This window comes from Dromiciops gliroides, chromosome 3 (genome assembly GCF_019393635.1).
Source record: "Dromiciops gliroides isolate mDroGli1 chromosome 3, mDroGli1.pri, whole genome shotgun sequence".
Lineage (NCBI taxonomy): Eukaryota > Metazoa > Chordata > Mammalia > Microbiotheria > Microbiotheriidae > Dromiciops > Dromiciops gliroides.
In genome coordinates, this window is record NC_057863.1 from 268,557,446 (window position 1) to 268,573,305 (window position 15,860).

General features: G+C 37.1%; 1 protein-coding gene across 1 annotated transcript in view; it reads right to left on the bottom strand.

The window, feature by feature from the left end:
- Window positions 1–10,041: 10,041 nt before the first annotated feature.
- Window positions 10,042–15,860, bottom strand: part of CLIC6 (chloride intracellular channel 6) — a 69,381-nt gene continuing 63,562 nt past the window's right edge. Inside the window, exons 5-6 of the mRNA XM_043990792.1 lie at window positions 15,123–15,304; window positions 10,042–12,321 (exon numbers count right to left, since the gene is read on the bottom strand). Of these exons, the coding sequence (XP_043846727.1) occupies window positions 12,160–12,321; window positions 15,123–15,304 (344 nt within the window). The 3' untranslated portion in view covers window positions 10,042–12,159. The remainder of the gene's footprint in view (window positions 12,322–15,122; window positions 15,305–15,860) is intronic.

The following is a 15,860-nucleotide window of genomic DNA, read 5'->3' on the forward strand; positions in this document are numbered from 1 at the left end:
TGACTATCTGTCTCCTAAATGGGGTTTTAATGTAGGTCAACAAACCCATTTCAACTTCAAATTTTCTCACCTAAAAGACCATTCTACCTGGGGAAGGCAGACATATCTCTGGTCCAAAAAAAGTCAGATCTGCACCAAGATAAAAACACATTCCTAGGTGACATGGAAAGAAATTTGAAAAAGAATAGGTTGTAAGGCTTTTCTTGGTTTGTACTTTTTAGGTTTGTTTTGAGAAGTACTGAGTAATTGCTCTCTGGTCCTTTATTTTCTCTAAAGTAAACTTTCCCTATAGTCAGAAAAAAAAAGTAAGGTCATTGTTTTCATCCTTGATTTTCACAATTTGCTTTTAGTCTTCAGGAGAAAAAAAAATCTAGCTATTACATGAGACACTTGGACACCTGTACCACATGAAGTAAAATCATAACAAAGCAGCTCATTGACCAACAGCAAAAGAATTCCTTCTGCTCCACCCTCCCTTCCCACCCTTTGGCAAAAGACTGAGTAAATAGCTAGGTTTAGTGCCAGGACTTTAAGGTCAACAAACTTCTGCTTTGTCAGTTGAACATGGGAATTAAATCAAGTACCTTTCATGACAACGCCCTCTCTTCTAGCCCCATGAATATCCAAGCTAGAATATTATTAGCAAAAGCACCTTGGAGAGACCTGCCAGGACTGGGTGCAGCAGACATTCTGACATGGTCACACGTCACCTAGAAAATTTAGAGATGTCACCTTACTTGACCTTAGGTTACAGGAACTATGAATTCAGTTGGGTTGGAGAGAACAAGGTACACACATGTGGAAGTTCAGAGGCATCATTACTGACTCCTATAATTTTGTATGATTTCACAGGGCTATCGGGAAGAAAGAACTTCCTAAATCTTAAAGCATTCTATACATTTGATTTATTATTTTTTTTAGACTTTTTTTTTTTTTTTTTTTAGTGAGGCAATTGGGTTAAGTGACTTGCCCAGGGTCACACAGCTAGTGTTAAGTGTCTGAGGCCGGATTTGAACTCAGGTACTCCTGACTCCAGGGCCGGTGCTTTATCCACTGCGCCACCTAGCTGCCCCCATTTGATTTATTATTATATGTTTTGTTTTTGTTTTGATTTTTAGTGAGGCAACTGACGTTAAGTGACTTGCCCAGGGTCATACAACTAGCAAGTGTTAAGTGTCTGAGGCTGGATTTGAACTCAGGTATTTCTGACTCCAGGGCCAGTGCTCTATCCACTGTGCCGCCTAGCTGCCCCGATATATGTTTTAATTCTGTCTCTAGATCCTTTCCCTCCTGGATTTGCTTTTTCTATATACAATGTGAGATCCTTGAGAGAAGGGACTGTTTCATTTTTTTTTCTTTATAACCTCAGTGCCTAGCACAGCATAAAGTAGGTCTTTAATAAATATTGATTGATTTTCAGCAACCAATTTTCACATAAAGGTAAGACTTTCAGGCCAGATTCATATTTGTTTTACTTCCCATAGTATATATTTCCATAGTGTGTGTGTGTGTGTGTGTATAATGTGTATAGTGTGTATATATATAGGGGTATGTGTATATATGTATACATGTATGTGTATACACACATATACACACACATGCAAAGGTTTCTTAAGCATCTACCATTTACAAGGCATTGTCTTGGGAGCTGGGATTTGATTTGGTGAAATAATATAATCCTGGGGGGCAGCTAGGTGGTGCAGTGAATAAAGTACCAGCCCTGCATTCAGGAGGACCTGAGTTCAAATCCGGTCTCAGACATTTGACACTTACTAGCTGTGCGACCTTGAACAAGTCACTTAACCCTCATTGCCCTGGAGAGAGAGAGAGAGAGAGAGAGAGAGAGAGAGAGAGAGAGAGAGAGAGAGAGAGAGAGAGAGAGAGAGAGGAAGGAAGGAAGAGAGAAAGAAAGAAAGAAAGAAAGAAAGAAAGAAAGAAAGAAAGAAAGAAAGAAAGAAAGAAAGAAAGAAAGAAAGAAAGAAAGAAAGAAAGAAAGAAAGAAAGAAAGAAAGAAAGAAGGAAAGAAAGAAAGTCTTCTTTCAGTCTTCTTGCTAAGCAAGTGATTTACTTGCCACATGGATTTTATAATTTGGTCATCAAGAAGCCCCAAACAACTAGATTTTATGATCAAACTAGCCAGCCTGCAGAATATGTATAGAATGTATGTATAGAATGTATGTATGTATGTATGTATGTATGTATGTATGTATGTATGTATCTATCTATCTATCTATCTATCTATCTATCTATCTCTCCCTTCAAATCTGCACTCCTTCCTCATCTTTATTTGATTTTTAAAATCTATTGAAGGAACTGGGCACATTTGGTCTGGAGAAGGCTCAGGGAAGCCATGATTTCTGTCTTCAAGTATTTGAAGGACTTTAGAGGAAGAATTTAACTTATTCTGTTTAGTCTCAGAGGGAAGAACCAAGAAAAATAGGTGGAAGTTGAAAAGAGGTAAATTGAAGCTAGATGACAAGAAAAACTTTCTAATAATTAGAACTGTCTAAAAGTGAATTGAACTCCCTCAAGAGGCAGTGGATCTCAGGGCAGCTAGATGGCGCAGTGGATAGAGCACCGGCCCTTGGAGTCAGGAGGACCTGAGTTCAAATCTGACCTCAGACACTTAACACTTACTGGCTGTGTGACCCTGGGCAAGTCACTTAACCCCAATTGCCTCACCAAAACAAAACAAAACAAAAAAATAAAAAAAGAGACAATGGATCCCACCTCCTCAGAGGTCTTCAAACAGCTGAGAAGAACACTTGCTATGCATGTTATAGGAGGGAATCCTTTCATCTATGGGATGGACCAGAAGGATGCTGAAAGCCTTTACAATTTTCAGCTTTTGTATTTCTGTAGATTCTCATCTCCCTTTGAGGCTTCGTTCTGGAACTATTTCTTCTAGTCAGTGTTCTCTCCCAACTCAAATTACCTGGTATTTACTTACCTGCATACAGGTTGTATCTCCTCCAGTACAATGTAAACCTGAAGGTGAGAACTATTCATGGTTATCTTTGTATCATCTTATCTAATCACTTGCATATAGTTGGGCTTCAATGAATATTTCTTGAAATTAATTATTGCCACATAGTACAGCAGAAAGCCAGATTTGGAGTAAGACCTGTGCTCAAATTCTACCTGTGACATTTATTATTTATGCGCTCTCAGGTAAGTCATTGAAAATTATAATTAACAATAACTACCATTGAGATAATGCTTTAAAATTTGCATAGAGCCTAACAAATATTATCTCATTTTAACCTCATAGCAACCTTGGGAGGCAGGTGGTATTATCACCTCCAATTACACGATGAGAAAACTGAAGCAGACTGGAGTTAAAATGATTTGCCCAAGATCACATAAATAGTATCTATCTGGGACTGGATTTGAATTCCAGTCTTCCTGACTCCAGACCCAGTGTCCTCTCTACTGTTCTACCTGAAAGCCTCTCTGGACCTTAGTTTGCTTATCTATAAAATAGGGGAGGAGAGGGGTTGGATCAGATGTCTTCTAAGGTCTCTGCAGGTCTAAATTTATGATACTATGAGCCCAGAAGGCAGCTATCTATATAGCTGATTAGAAAGACTTTCAGGAAGGATCATTATTTATTTGTAATATGACAATGGTAACTGGAAGAGAGTAATGGTTAGAAAATGATTAGCTAGGGGACAGCTAGGTGGAGCAGTGGATTAAGCACTGGCCTTGGATTCAGGAGGACCTGAGTTCAAATCCAGCCTCAGACACTTGACACTTATTAGCTGTGTGACCCTGGGAAAGTTACTTAACCCTAATTTTCCTGCCAAAAAAACCCCAAAACAAAACAAAAATGATTAGCTATTAAAACCCTAGTTCAAATTTGTTTATCATCCTGGACCCTTTTGAAAATTAATGATGGCTTTTTTTCTTGATATTTTTTAAATTTAGTATTTTATTTTCCCCGATAACATGTAAAAACAACTTTCAACATTCATTTTAAAAACTCAATTCCAAATTCTCTCCCTCCTTTCATTCTCAAAACAAATGAAGAAAAGGTCTCTCCAACATGGTTGCTGAACATAATCTCGTGATAATTTTCTGCCAAAGACCCTAAAAGGACAAAAAACTGTGTTTTCCTTTTTATTTTAGTTCATTCCAAGATGTCAGAAAAGAAGACTCAAGTGGTAAGACAACTGCTTTCATTCTTAAGTAATTATGATATTCAATATGACCAAAGGGGAAAAGATCCTGGCCCTCTACCTCCTTTCTCCAATCCATATATCAAATAGTCAGATACCTCCAGGAGGGAGTTTGGACCAGAGACAACCAAAAGCAGGGATAGAATTTTCAGGGTAACTCTGTATCATCCTAGTCCTGCACCAATACAGACCTACACCTCCAGGAACAGTGAACTATTATTTTTGTTGTTATAGGTGGTGGGTTTTTTTGCAGGACAATGAGGGTTAAGTGACTTGCCCAGAGTCACAGACCTAATAAGTGTCAAGTGTCTGAGGCTGGATTTGAACTCAAGTCCTCCTGAATCCAAGGCTGGTGCTTTATCCACTGTGCCACCTAGCTACCCCCAACAGGGAACTATTATTAAACCAACAGTTTGTTTGAGCAGGGAGGCAGGGTTCTCCTAAGACAGAAGGGCTCCAGGATGAGGGGCACCACTCAGAATAGGCCACAGTGTTTGTTATATAACTCCTTTCTCCCATGAGGCATTCAATCACCACTAATGGAAAAATTTAAAGCCTGTCTCTTTCTCTAAGTCTTGACTATTCTTCTTCTGGGTGTTTTTTCAGGAGAGAGATTTGCATAATGTTAACTCAGGTCCCCCTTTTCACCAAGAAGCCTTCATCCAGTTTTCAAAGGGGAACCCAAATGTCTCTCCATTATTGTGGCAGACTTTCAGAAAGTCATCACTCCAGAATTCAAAAAAGAGTCGGAAAAGAGGTAACATTCTAATAAATTCTCTTCTCTTCCATTCTATTCTACAAAGGTTTCTTAAGCATCTACCATTTGCAAGGCATTGTCTTGGTAGCTGGGATATGATTTGGTGAAATAATATAATCCATGGACTATCTCTATATGGCACTTCTGAAAATACGTCCAATTCATTTTTTTGTCTTCCTGCTAAGCAAGATATTTGGTTGCCACATGGATTTTATAATTTGGTCATCAAGAAACCCCAAACAACTAGATTTTATGATCAAACTAGCCAGCCTCCAGGTCACTTTATGTTATTGTCATTGTCTGATTATTTCAATGGTCCTAATAGCCAAGGTGAATTGACTACCCCATCAATTTGCCTGACTTATTGGTAGACAATTCAGTCAGCCATGAAGACTCCAGACCAAGGGCTGTAGCATTCCATATTATTTTTTTTTATGATCAGGCTCATTCTTTATCACTTCAGTCAGTTGCCAATTCTCCCCAAATGACAGACAGGGAGGGTATTAGTTAGGCAGTCTAGAGTTGCTGTTTGTGCCACAGGAGTGCAGGTAGGGAGAGGAAGCTGATAATCCTCAAGATGCCACTGTACCACCTTCTCCCACCCTCAGGACTATGTTAAGGCAGTTCATATTCTTCAGAGGCAGCTCCAAGTGGCGCTTTGACTCTGAGAGACTTTCTTTGGAGGAAGTGAGGGGTACTACTTTGTGATCTAGGGCAAATGATTTTGATGAGGAAAGGGGAGAGGCATCTAAAAAAGATCAATGGAACTACATAGAGAACATTCTGGTAAGTTTAGATTTTAAAAGGTGGAACAGAAGATGAAGATGATAAAAATAATAACTAGCCTTTAAATAACACCTCAAGGTTCACAAAGCATTTTAAATTATCTTATTTTACCCTTCTAATAACTTTGATTGGTGTTATTATTATTCCCATTTTACGGATGAAGTTACCGAGGCAGACAGTGGTTAGTGACTTGCCCAGGGTCACATGATTAGTATCTGAGGCAGGCTTTGAACTAAGGTCTTCCAGATTCTGAGTCCCAGGCTCCATCTACTTCATCACCTAGCTAGACAAGATCAGAGTCAGTTTGGAATCAGTTGAAAGGCCAGAACCCAAGAATGTCAACCACAGTTCCTCGGTATCTGCCCTTGATCCTTTGCTCTTTAAAATTTTTATCAACTGATTCTGATAGAGGTATAGGCAAATTTGAAGATGACACAAAATTAGTGGAGATAGCTAGTCAGAATCTCTAAAGGTGGTTAGATGGGTTAGTGGATAGAGTGCTGGATTGAAATGTGGAAGACCTGAGCTCAAATCCAGCCTCAGATCCTTATTAGCTGTGTGAACCTAGGCAAATAATTTAATCACTGTCCTAGTTTCCTTGTCTGTAAAATGGAGACTGATGATGATGACAATGACGACGATGATGATACCTACTTCATAGGATTGTTTTGAGGACCAGTTGAGATAATATTTGTAAAGCACTTCAAAAACTTTTAAATGCTATATAAGTGCTAGTTATTTGTATTATATTGATAGAATACCTAAAAATTGAGCCATCTCTAATGATATGAAACTTAGTAGGAATAAAGTCTTATACTCCCCCAAATTGACTTTATTTTTTATATTTATATACCTTCTTTATAGGCTTTCAAATTGTTATACATATATTACCCAATGTAAGTCTCAGGACAAACTTGTCAAGAATATAAAACAGATACTAACATACCATTTTACAACTCTCTCAAGCACAGAGAGATTAAGTAATTTTCTTATCCTCACACAACCAATAAAATACCTGAGGTCAGACTTGAACACTTGTCTTCCTAACTACATATTCAATGTTCTTTTCACAAAACATTAACTTTTCAAGCATAAGATGGAGGGAATATAATTAGACAATTTATCCGAAAAAGATTTGGAAGTTTTGAGGTATTGTAAGCTAAATATGAGTCAGTCATATATATGTCACATATATGACAGCAAAAGTGACAAAACAAATTTAATACAGTCAAAATTAATTATGAGATGGATAATATCCAGGAATAATAAAATTACATCTCCTTATACTCTGTCCTGGTCAGAGCACACCAGGAACAATTAGGAAGGACCGTGAGAAAACAGAGAAGGTCAGGTGAGAGCAACCAAGATGGTGAAGGATCCTGAGATCTTACTATATGAGGATGAGTTTAAATAATTGCAGATGTTAAATCTGGCAGGGCAGGGAAGAAAACTTGAGGTGGGGGATGGAAAAGGACATGATAGTTGCTCTTACAGAATAGTTACTGAAAACTGTCACATGGACAAGAGACCAGACTTGTTCCGCTTGACCCCAGAGGGAAGAACTAGGAACAGTGGGTAAAAATAAGAGAAAGAAATTCAGGCTTGGTGTAAGGAAAAATTTCCCAATAATTAGAACCATCCACAAGTATCATGAGTTGTCTCAACTGATAGCAATTTTCTCCTTATTAGAAGTATTGAAGTTGAGATAGAATGATTGCTCATAATGTATTTTGCAGAGGGAATTATTTTGTGGGTAATGGGTTAGATTGTAATTGTGTAATGGGTAATGAGTGATAGTGATTGAATTGCTATGGAATTCCTATTGTTGGAAATCTTTCGTGACTCCTATTTGTTGTGGACATTTAGGTGTAGACTTGACTGAAGGTAAAAAGATAGATCAGAGGTTCTCTTGGGATCCCTTCCAATTGTATGATATTCTGATAAAAGAACCCTCAATTCATTTCACATGATGCATCCTTGGGCTGGCAAAAAGGGGAAAGGTTGAATTTGCACTGAGACTAAGTACATCGCCTCCTATTATTTCTGTATTGGTCTAACACTGCATAGGCCTCTGGTAGCCAAGAAAATAAATATAGTCACCTCTAATTATCTACATCCCAAGCTGAATATGTGCCATCTATATGAATTAATGGCATAGGGCACCATCTAGTGGTTATAATGGTGGTTTGGAGGCCCTGTGTATTAGGCAATGCCAGTGTTTAGCTGTGTGGTCTTACAAAGACAATACTTTTATCTCCTTTTTTTCAGCTTCTTCTGGAAAATATTTCCATATTAAGTCAGTGTTTACATACAAGGTGACAGAAGTTTTCCCTCTGTAAATTCTAGTTAAATCAATTAAGGTAGCTCATCTACATAGGTGGGTGTTTAACAGATACTTAGGATATTTGCCTTCCTGATTGAACACAACTGGAATTGCTCAGTCACTGAGTTTCAGGGGTCTTGGTCAAGAGAGCTCATAGGGTGAAAGAATTTTTGTTTCTTTTCCACTCTATGAAAACGGTTTCAGATTCTATGTATTTGCAAAGTCCCCTTCTATTATCAAAGGTTATTTTTAGTATTAATATCCAATAGCATATTCCAGAAAATGACTTTGTAGGCACCATAAATATGATGTTAGTTTTCCTTATTCTCTCAAGATGAAACCATTTCAGTAAGCTACAAATGTTAGGCTTCCATAAAGCAATCATATGAGGGACAAATTTAACTCAAAGCCCTCTCTTGTGTCAGAGAAATTCAACTCCCGGATGAATAGATTATCCCTATTTCACATCCTAGGGCTAGTTCCACTTCTACCACAGCCAACTTACTTAAAAAAAATTTTGGCTTCAGAGGGGATTCAAAAGGTTAGCAAGCTTAGTGAGATGGAAGGAAAAATGCTGTGGCCTCACTTATACCATGCAGAGGATATCTAGTGTGAAAGGTAAGAGGCTTATAAGGTACTTGTCATAGGTTGATAGGCCTGGTGATAGACCTCATCAGAGTTGTTTTAAGCAAGAGGTCAATGGAAAAAAAAAAAAAAAACATTGACAGCCATTCTGCCATCCTATGGTTTTAGGAGTGATATTTGTTACTCTAAAACTAAAAATGGGGCTGGATGGGGATGGGATGGGATATGGAATGGGATGGGATGGAAAGAAGGGTGGAAACAGAATTGCTTTATAATGTGAATTAAAAACTAACATACTTCATAAGTTCAGATTTTAAAATCAGATTTGCTTAAAGTGAGGGCACATATGCCCCATACATCTCAGTTTCTTTATGAAGGAGCTAGATGATGCCAAGATTTCCTAGTCTTTTTCTTGGTGATAGTCTACTTTTGATTCACCTAAGTCTTATTGCTAATGGCAAGTGACACAGAAGAGCATGAGGTACTGACAGGAGAAAGTGACTGAGAATGAAAGTTATTAATCAGGGTAGGGCCTGCCAATTAGTGCTTCCCTCCTCACTGGGAATCCCCCAAAACTCAAAAGGAAATGAAAGTTGCTACAGTTTAGAAATAAAAGAAGTCAGATTTGGAAGGCACAATCATCTTATTGGGAACTGTTGGACTAGATTTCTAAATTCATTTCTAAATCCAAAACTCTGATTTTACATCACTCAGTCTGACAAGGAGATATTTTAAAAGCATAACCTCACTATTTGCTTGTGTCTTTTACAGCCTGTTTTTGGAAGTACTGTGTTCAGAAGAAGTAATATTTAACCTTCAAAATGACTGGATAATTTCGGTAACTGAGAGCCTAAACATGAAAGCCAACAACATCTGAAGACCTTTCAATACATCATCCTCAAAAGGGAGATTAATTGAATGACTATTTGGCTATATTTCCCCTGTGTATAAGAGATCTAAAAGAAACAAAGACATTTTATATAAAATCATAATGTAATAAATATTTTATACTAGCAGAACTACCTTGGGAGGTCCATTCCTTAAAAAATGTTCGCCTTTTGAGTGCAAATTTTAATTAGGTGCAAGCTCATGAAAACTCTGTTGGAAAACATGAGAAGAAGCAGGTGTTAATTGTTTTCATACATCCACATTTGAACTGGGAAAGTAACTACAGGCCTTCCTGTAAGAGTCATAATAATCCTGATTCATTTCTTAAGTAAGTAATCTGTTCAGCTAGTTTTTAATGGTTTATATAGTTAATCCTTCATATGGATGAAGCAGAAGAGCTCAGCTTGTCTCTATTACCTTAAAACAGATCCAATTTTCTTGACTTTATGTCTTTAGACATAAATAGAAGGTTAAAAAAATAGAGGAAAAAACACTGAAAGAAGTCAGTACGAAGATTAGTTTAATTTATGAATTTTTACAATCAATTTAATTTTAAGGCACATAAAGAGTACATGGATGTTCAGTGTATATGCCTAGATCTTGATATTACTTCTACAGCATTTCTTTTTTTTTTTTCAGGGCAATGAGGGTTAAGTGACTTGCCCAGGGTCACACAGCTAGTAAGTGTCAAGTGTCTGAGGTCTGATTTGAACTCAGGTACTCCTGAATCCAGGGCCGGTGCTTTACCATTGCGCCATCTAGCTGCCCCCTACAGCATTTCTATAATGACTGCTTCTCTACTACCTAAAAGGTTGTATCATAAAAGCTAGGTTAACGTAAGTCCTACAAAGAGAAGGTAGAATAAGAAGTTCACATTTGGTTCTCACTGATACCACTGACAATTGAAACATGAACTAGGCACTGAGGTTCCAGAGATTCATGACTAAGGAACACATGACCCCTTCCCTCAACTAGCAATATTCCAAGGGATAAAGGAACATTGTTTCCACTGGATAAGTATTTTGTTCCTTTGAAACCAAGTTTTTACTTTGGACATTTAGATCCATGATGTAGGTTCGACAATAGTCTTTGTTAATTCTATAATATGTATGTAGGATATATAAATGGAAAATAAACATTTTTAAGTCAACCATAGAGTTACTTTTTATGATGTGACAGAGACACGTTCCAGTTAGCAACAATTTCTATCTTGACTGAGACTATCTTATTTATGGTCTTAGAAAAGTCACTTTTCTTCTCTAGGCCTCAGTTGTTTTTTTGGTCTTTTTCCCTTGTCTAATGAGGGAGACAGAATAGAGATTCACTAGAGTCCCTTTGAATACTTTAAGATTCTGTGTTCTGTCAATGCTCATTACATAAACCATATCCCATGGAACTAGTTGGAAGCTGTATCTCCACTTCCAAAAGGCCTTCCAATACCTAGTCAATAATACAAGTAGTTTTTTAATTACTGGGTACAGATATGGTGTTAATAACATTCAAAGCCCTCTTTTTAGTCAACATTTTTCATTTCCCCAAACTGCTGAAAAGTGGCCAAACTGAACTGTCTAAGCTCTAGTGAAGGTACTAAGAGATAGGGAAGTGACTCAAATACTTTAATGCCTAAATAAGTCATGCACCAAACAATCAACTCTTGAAAAACTGGGAAGTTTATCCCTGAGAATAATAGTGGGGAGAGGAAGAGGTGCTATTAAAATTCCATATCTGACCGCTTTGTTTTCTATAATTTTTTCCCCAAATTTAAGTGATTAAGTCTTGATGCTTTTGTGAAAGGTGAAGCAAGAGAAGATCTTAGGAAAGAAATCCATTAAGGTAAAAGGAGTGAGTTTGTATGTACAAGACCTATTTGTTTTCACTCCTTCTTTCAGTGTTTGAGCAAATCCTCAAACTTTAACAACTTCCTTAAGTTGAGAGACAGTGTGGTATGGTGGAAGAACATCCTAATATAGCAGAAAACAGAGCTGGAAACCCTGGCTTCTAATTCCTGATATGACATGAGTGAGCTGTTTGGCCTTGAACAAATCACTTACACTCTGTGGGTCTTAGCTTTCCTTCTTTGCAAAATGATGGAGTCAGACTAAGTAATCTCTAATGTCCCTTTGAGCTCTAAAATTCCATGAATAATTTTTTTTTAGTTCTTCCACAAACTTTTGTCAAGGAGTTTGGCAAATGTAACCTTCAGCTGTTCCTTTCATTTAAACTGACATTTCAGTTGTGAGGAATCAAGATATAAGATCACAACAGCTAAAAATGTCTGAAAGAGAAAAATTAAAATTAAAAAAAATCAAGCAACAATTTTAACCATAACATGTCTTGCTTTGAAAGTGAAACCACTAAAATATGCAATCCTAAACCACAGATTATAACAACCAGTTATTAACATTGAGTTGGACAGGGGTGTGTATTTCACATCAATAGATATTTGGTCTACAGAGACATGTGTACAAGTAGAATGAATACATGCTATTTGGCATTGAGCAGATCACACTACCAGCTTGTTGTTTTTTTTTTTTAAAGGATTGGCCATTGGCAAAACTTAAAACAAAACTGCAGAACATTTTCTTTCTGTACACCACTTGATCTAATTCCATCTCTTTAGAAAATCAGCAGAGATTGTGGCATCATTTCATCCTTTTTGCAACATCAGAATATGCATACTCAATCTCCTGGTCAGCAGGGCAGGTATTTGTGAACTCATCTCTAGTGTAGGCATTGTTCAAATATCTCCATAGGCCAGTCATTTCAGAGGGAAACTCAAAATTCCTGTATTTCTTGGCCACAATCTGAGAACAAAGAGAGAATAATCAGAAAAGGGAAAATCTCAGTAAGATAAGCAAATCATATTAGGCAATTCTGAAAGGGATAATTTTATCTTTTTCCCCAATTCCTGAAGTTATCAAACCAGAACCAAAAAGAAATATTCACAGAGCTGCATTTAGGAAATGAAAAAGGCCAGTTTGGGGCTCAAAAAACAATGTTATTTTGTGTAGTCCTGATGAAACTTAATATTGGGATCAGTTTGGGATATATAATTGTTAAGGTAGCCTAAAGAATCAGCAAGAATGCTAAAGAGTAAACAGGAGGGGCAGCTAGGTGGCGCAGTGAATAGAGCACCAGCCCTGGATTCAGGAGGACCTGAGTTCAAACCCGGCCTCAGACACTTAACAATTACTAGTGTGACCCTGGGCAAGTCACTTAACCCCAATTGCCTCACACACACACACACACACACACACACACACACACACACAAAAGGTAAACAGGAGCCATTGAAGTCCAGGGCCAGTGTAAAGTTTCAAAGGAACATCTTGTAAAGCTTTGGTTTTGAATAAGAGGCCATCCAAGCAAATTAATGAGAACTGATGACTTGTACATTATGGAACAGGTGTCAAGCAAAGGATTAATGGGTAGGTGTTGGCATAAAGTGAACAATCATTTGTACCACCTAATTCTGTGAAATTTATTGAAAAGTAAATTAAACATGGAAAGTGAAAGTATTTTAAAGAATATTATACTTTTGAGGAATCAGAGAGCCTATACTCCACAGGAAGAAGTTATTATCCATATGACTTATACCTTTTCCCTATTTAATGTTTCTAATCAGTTTCTGAGTCCCTTTAAATTATAATAATAGTGTATACTTCAGAGTTGTGAGGATCAAAAGAAAAAAATATGAGAAGAGCTTTGCAGACCTTAAAGTGCTATATAAAATTAACTATTGTTGTTGTTGTTGTTTTGATTTTCTTTCAGAAGAATTTTGGGCAGGTGATTAGTCTGTTTGAAATTTTGTTGATACCCTGCTTTGATAATAAATTTGGTGGGATTTATAGCAACTGAACACTGGTAAATGCTAAGAACATCACTTTGTGTGGTTGTAATGCTAGTCTCCCTTTTCCTTATCTATACACCTCAATAACACTAGACTGGCTTTTTAGCAGATATTAAAAAGCATTCCATAAATATGTTTAATTTTAAATGACAAAAGACATATGAATTACACATGTATACCTATATCTGATTGCTTACCTCATCGGGAAGGGGGAAGGGAGGGAAGGAGGAATAAAATTTGGAATTCAAAACTTTAAATTAAATATTTATTATTTAAAATAAATAGATAGATGAATGGTATACATAAGTGAAATATAGTCTATTAACAACAACGGCTTGTGTTCATAAAAGACACCATCAAGGATATATATAATTGGAAACAGAGGGATTTGAGAAAGTACGAAGAGGTGGAAAAGGTCTTTAAATTGGGAATCATTGAATGTACTAATAACTGCTTCAGTTGCTCTGAATGCCATAAATGATCTTAATTGGAATCTTCATTCTTTTTTCACTGAAATTGAAAATTTTTTTATCATGAATTATGTCAACATCAGGTCATAATGATGGTCAAAGGATAGAAGTGGGACCAAAGTATCTACTGAACATAAGCGATTTGAAGGCAAGAATACTAACTCATATTTTGTTCCTCTGCTACCTTGGGGGCTCCTGAGTTCTGTACACCATGGGCATACAGTAAAATGTCAATAGAAATCAGAGATATAGCTAGTTCTTTCTTTGAACAGAGTGTGAATGTGTCTGACAACACAGAGGTTGTACGGTTGAGAGAGATAGCAACAGTTAAAGAGTCTAGGGAATCCTTTTTTAAAAGCTAGAAGCAATGCTAACTCCAGCTCTAACAATATGAACTACATCACTCCTATTTCTGTAATTCTAGGAAAGGTAGGCCAAATCCTGAGAAACATGTAAGGAGGAAAATTGATGATACAGACTCTTTGGCAGAATCATAAAAATATACAACACCATAATGAAAGAATATAAAAAGAAAGCTGACTCTGAATAATTATAATGATCAATCTTGGTACCAGGGAACAGGTAATGAAACATACCTCCCCACTCTTGGCAGAGAAGTAAGGGACTAACAGGGAAGAATTCTGCTTACAATGTCACATACAATCACTGTATTGATTTGTTTTTCTTTGTTACAAAGGAAAATTTAATGTGGGTATATATAGAGGCATGTTATATATGGAAATGACTACAATATAAAAATGAAAGAAATCAACAAAGCATTCCTTTAAAAAAGTAAATTATTTGAGGTATGCTCATCCAGAGCTACAGGGGAATTGTTTAAAAGACTTATAAAGATTCTTTCTAAGTCTTGCAAAGATCTGTAGAGAGATGTTATATTCCTAACAAACACCGAAAGAAATCCAACTCTACCTTGCTATCCTTCCTAGATGCTAGAACATTGTCTTTAGCTCAGAGGCCCCTGTTGAGAGAGTATGACTGTGGCCATACTGTGGAAAGTGTTGGTTTTAATGGATCTTCTGTTTGCACCATAGTAGTAAATGTGGAAAAGTATTAACAGTGTGGGTAAAGTGAATGAGAGGAAGCCCCAAGTACCTTATAAGGCCATCTCCATCTTGATTTCATGAATCTGAAATGGAGGTACTGATTACTAGAAATAGGAACAAGTTAGACTGGTTTTAATTCAATTCATGATTGTAAGGTGTGTTTTTATGCCTGGTAAAAAACAAGTGATTCCTTCAGCACATGTGAGAGGAGAAATCCAAACCTTAATGATATGGAGCTTAGGTAGGAGATTACAATCTGCTAAACTGAGCTCATTCCCATCGAGGAACTTCCTGTTGGAAACAGTGATGTCTTCTGAGCTATAGGCATCAATTTCATCAGGCAGAGGGGTATTTAAGTAATTATCTAGTTTCCTCAAAGCCTTTATCAGATTTTTTTCCAAATCTAGAATCAGAAAAGGGGAAAAATTACAAAGAAGCAAAATTTAGTTCATTCCCTTATGTCAGATAGAGGTAGTTAGCAATGTTGCTCCCATTTGAGAGGTCTGAGAAGGTCCTACTCACAAGATGATGAACCCAACTGTAGAAATTCTCACAACTATGCTTACAGGGTACATTACAAATTTATGCTAGCCAGTTCTACCTGGGCCCTCACTACAGCAAGGCAATCATTTTATTCTTCCCAAATTAATTCTCTATCTCACTCCCAATAGAAGCTATTCCAAACTTTTTCTTCTCTCCTTCAGCCTCCCACACCTCCTCCTCCCCCTTTGCTCGGTGAGGAGCTTGCCTCCTATTTTGTTCAGAAAATTAAGGCCATTCAATATAAGCTCCCTTGTTATTCATTCCCTTCATCTCAAAACTCCTTGACATCATCCCCCATTCTCTTCTCCTTTCCCCCAGTCTCTCATGAAAATGACCTTCTCTTTTCCAAGCCCAAGCCCTTTACATTTAGACTTGATCTCATCCACTTCTATATACCCTAGCAGATTGTAGTCTTA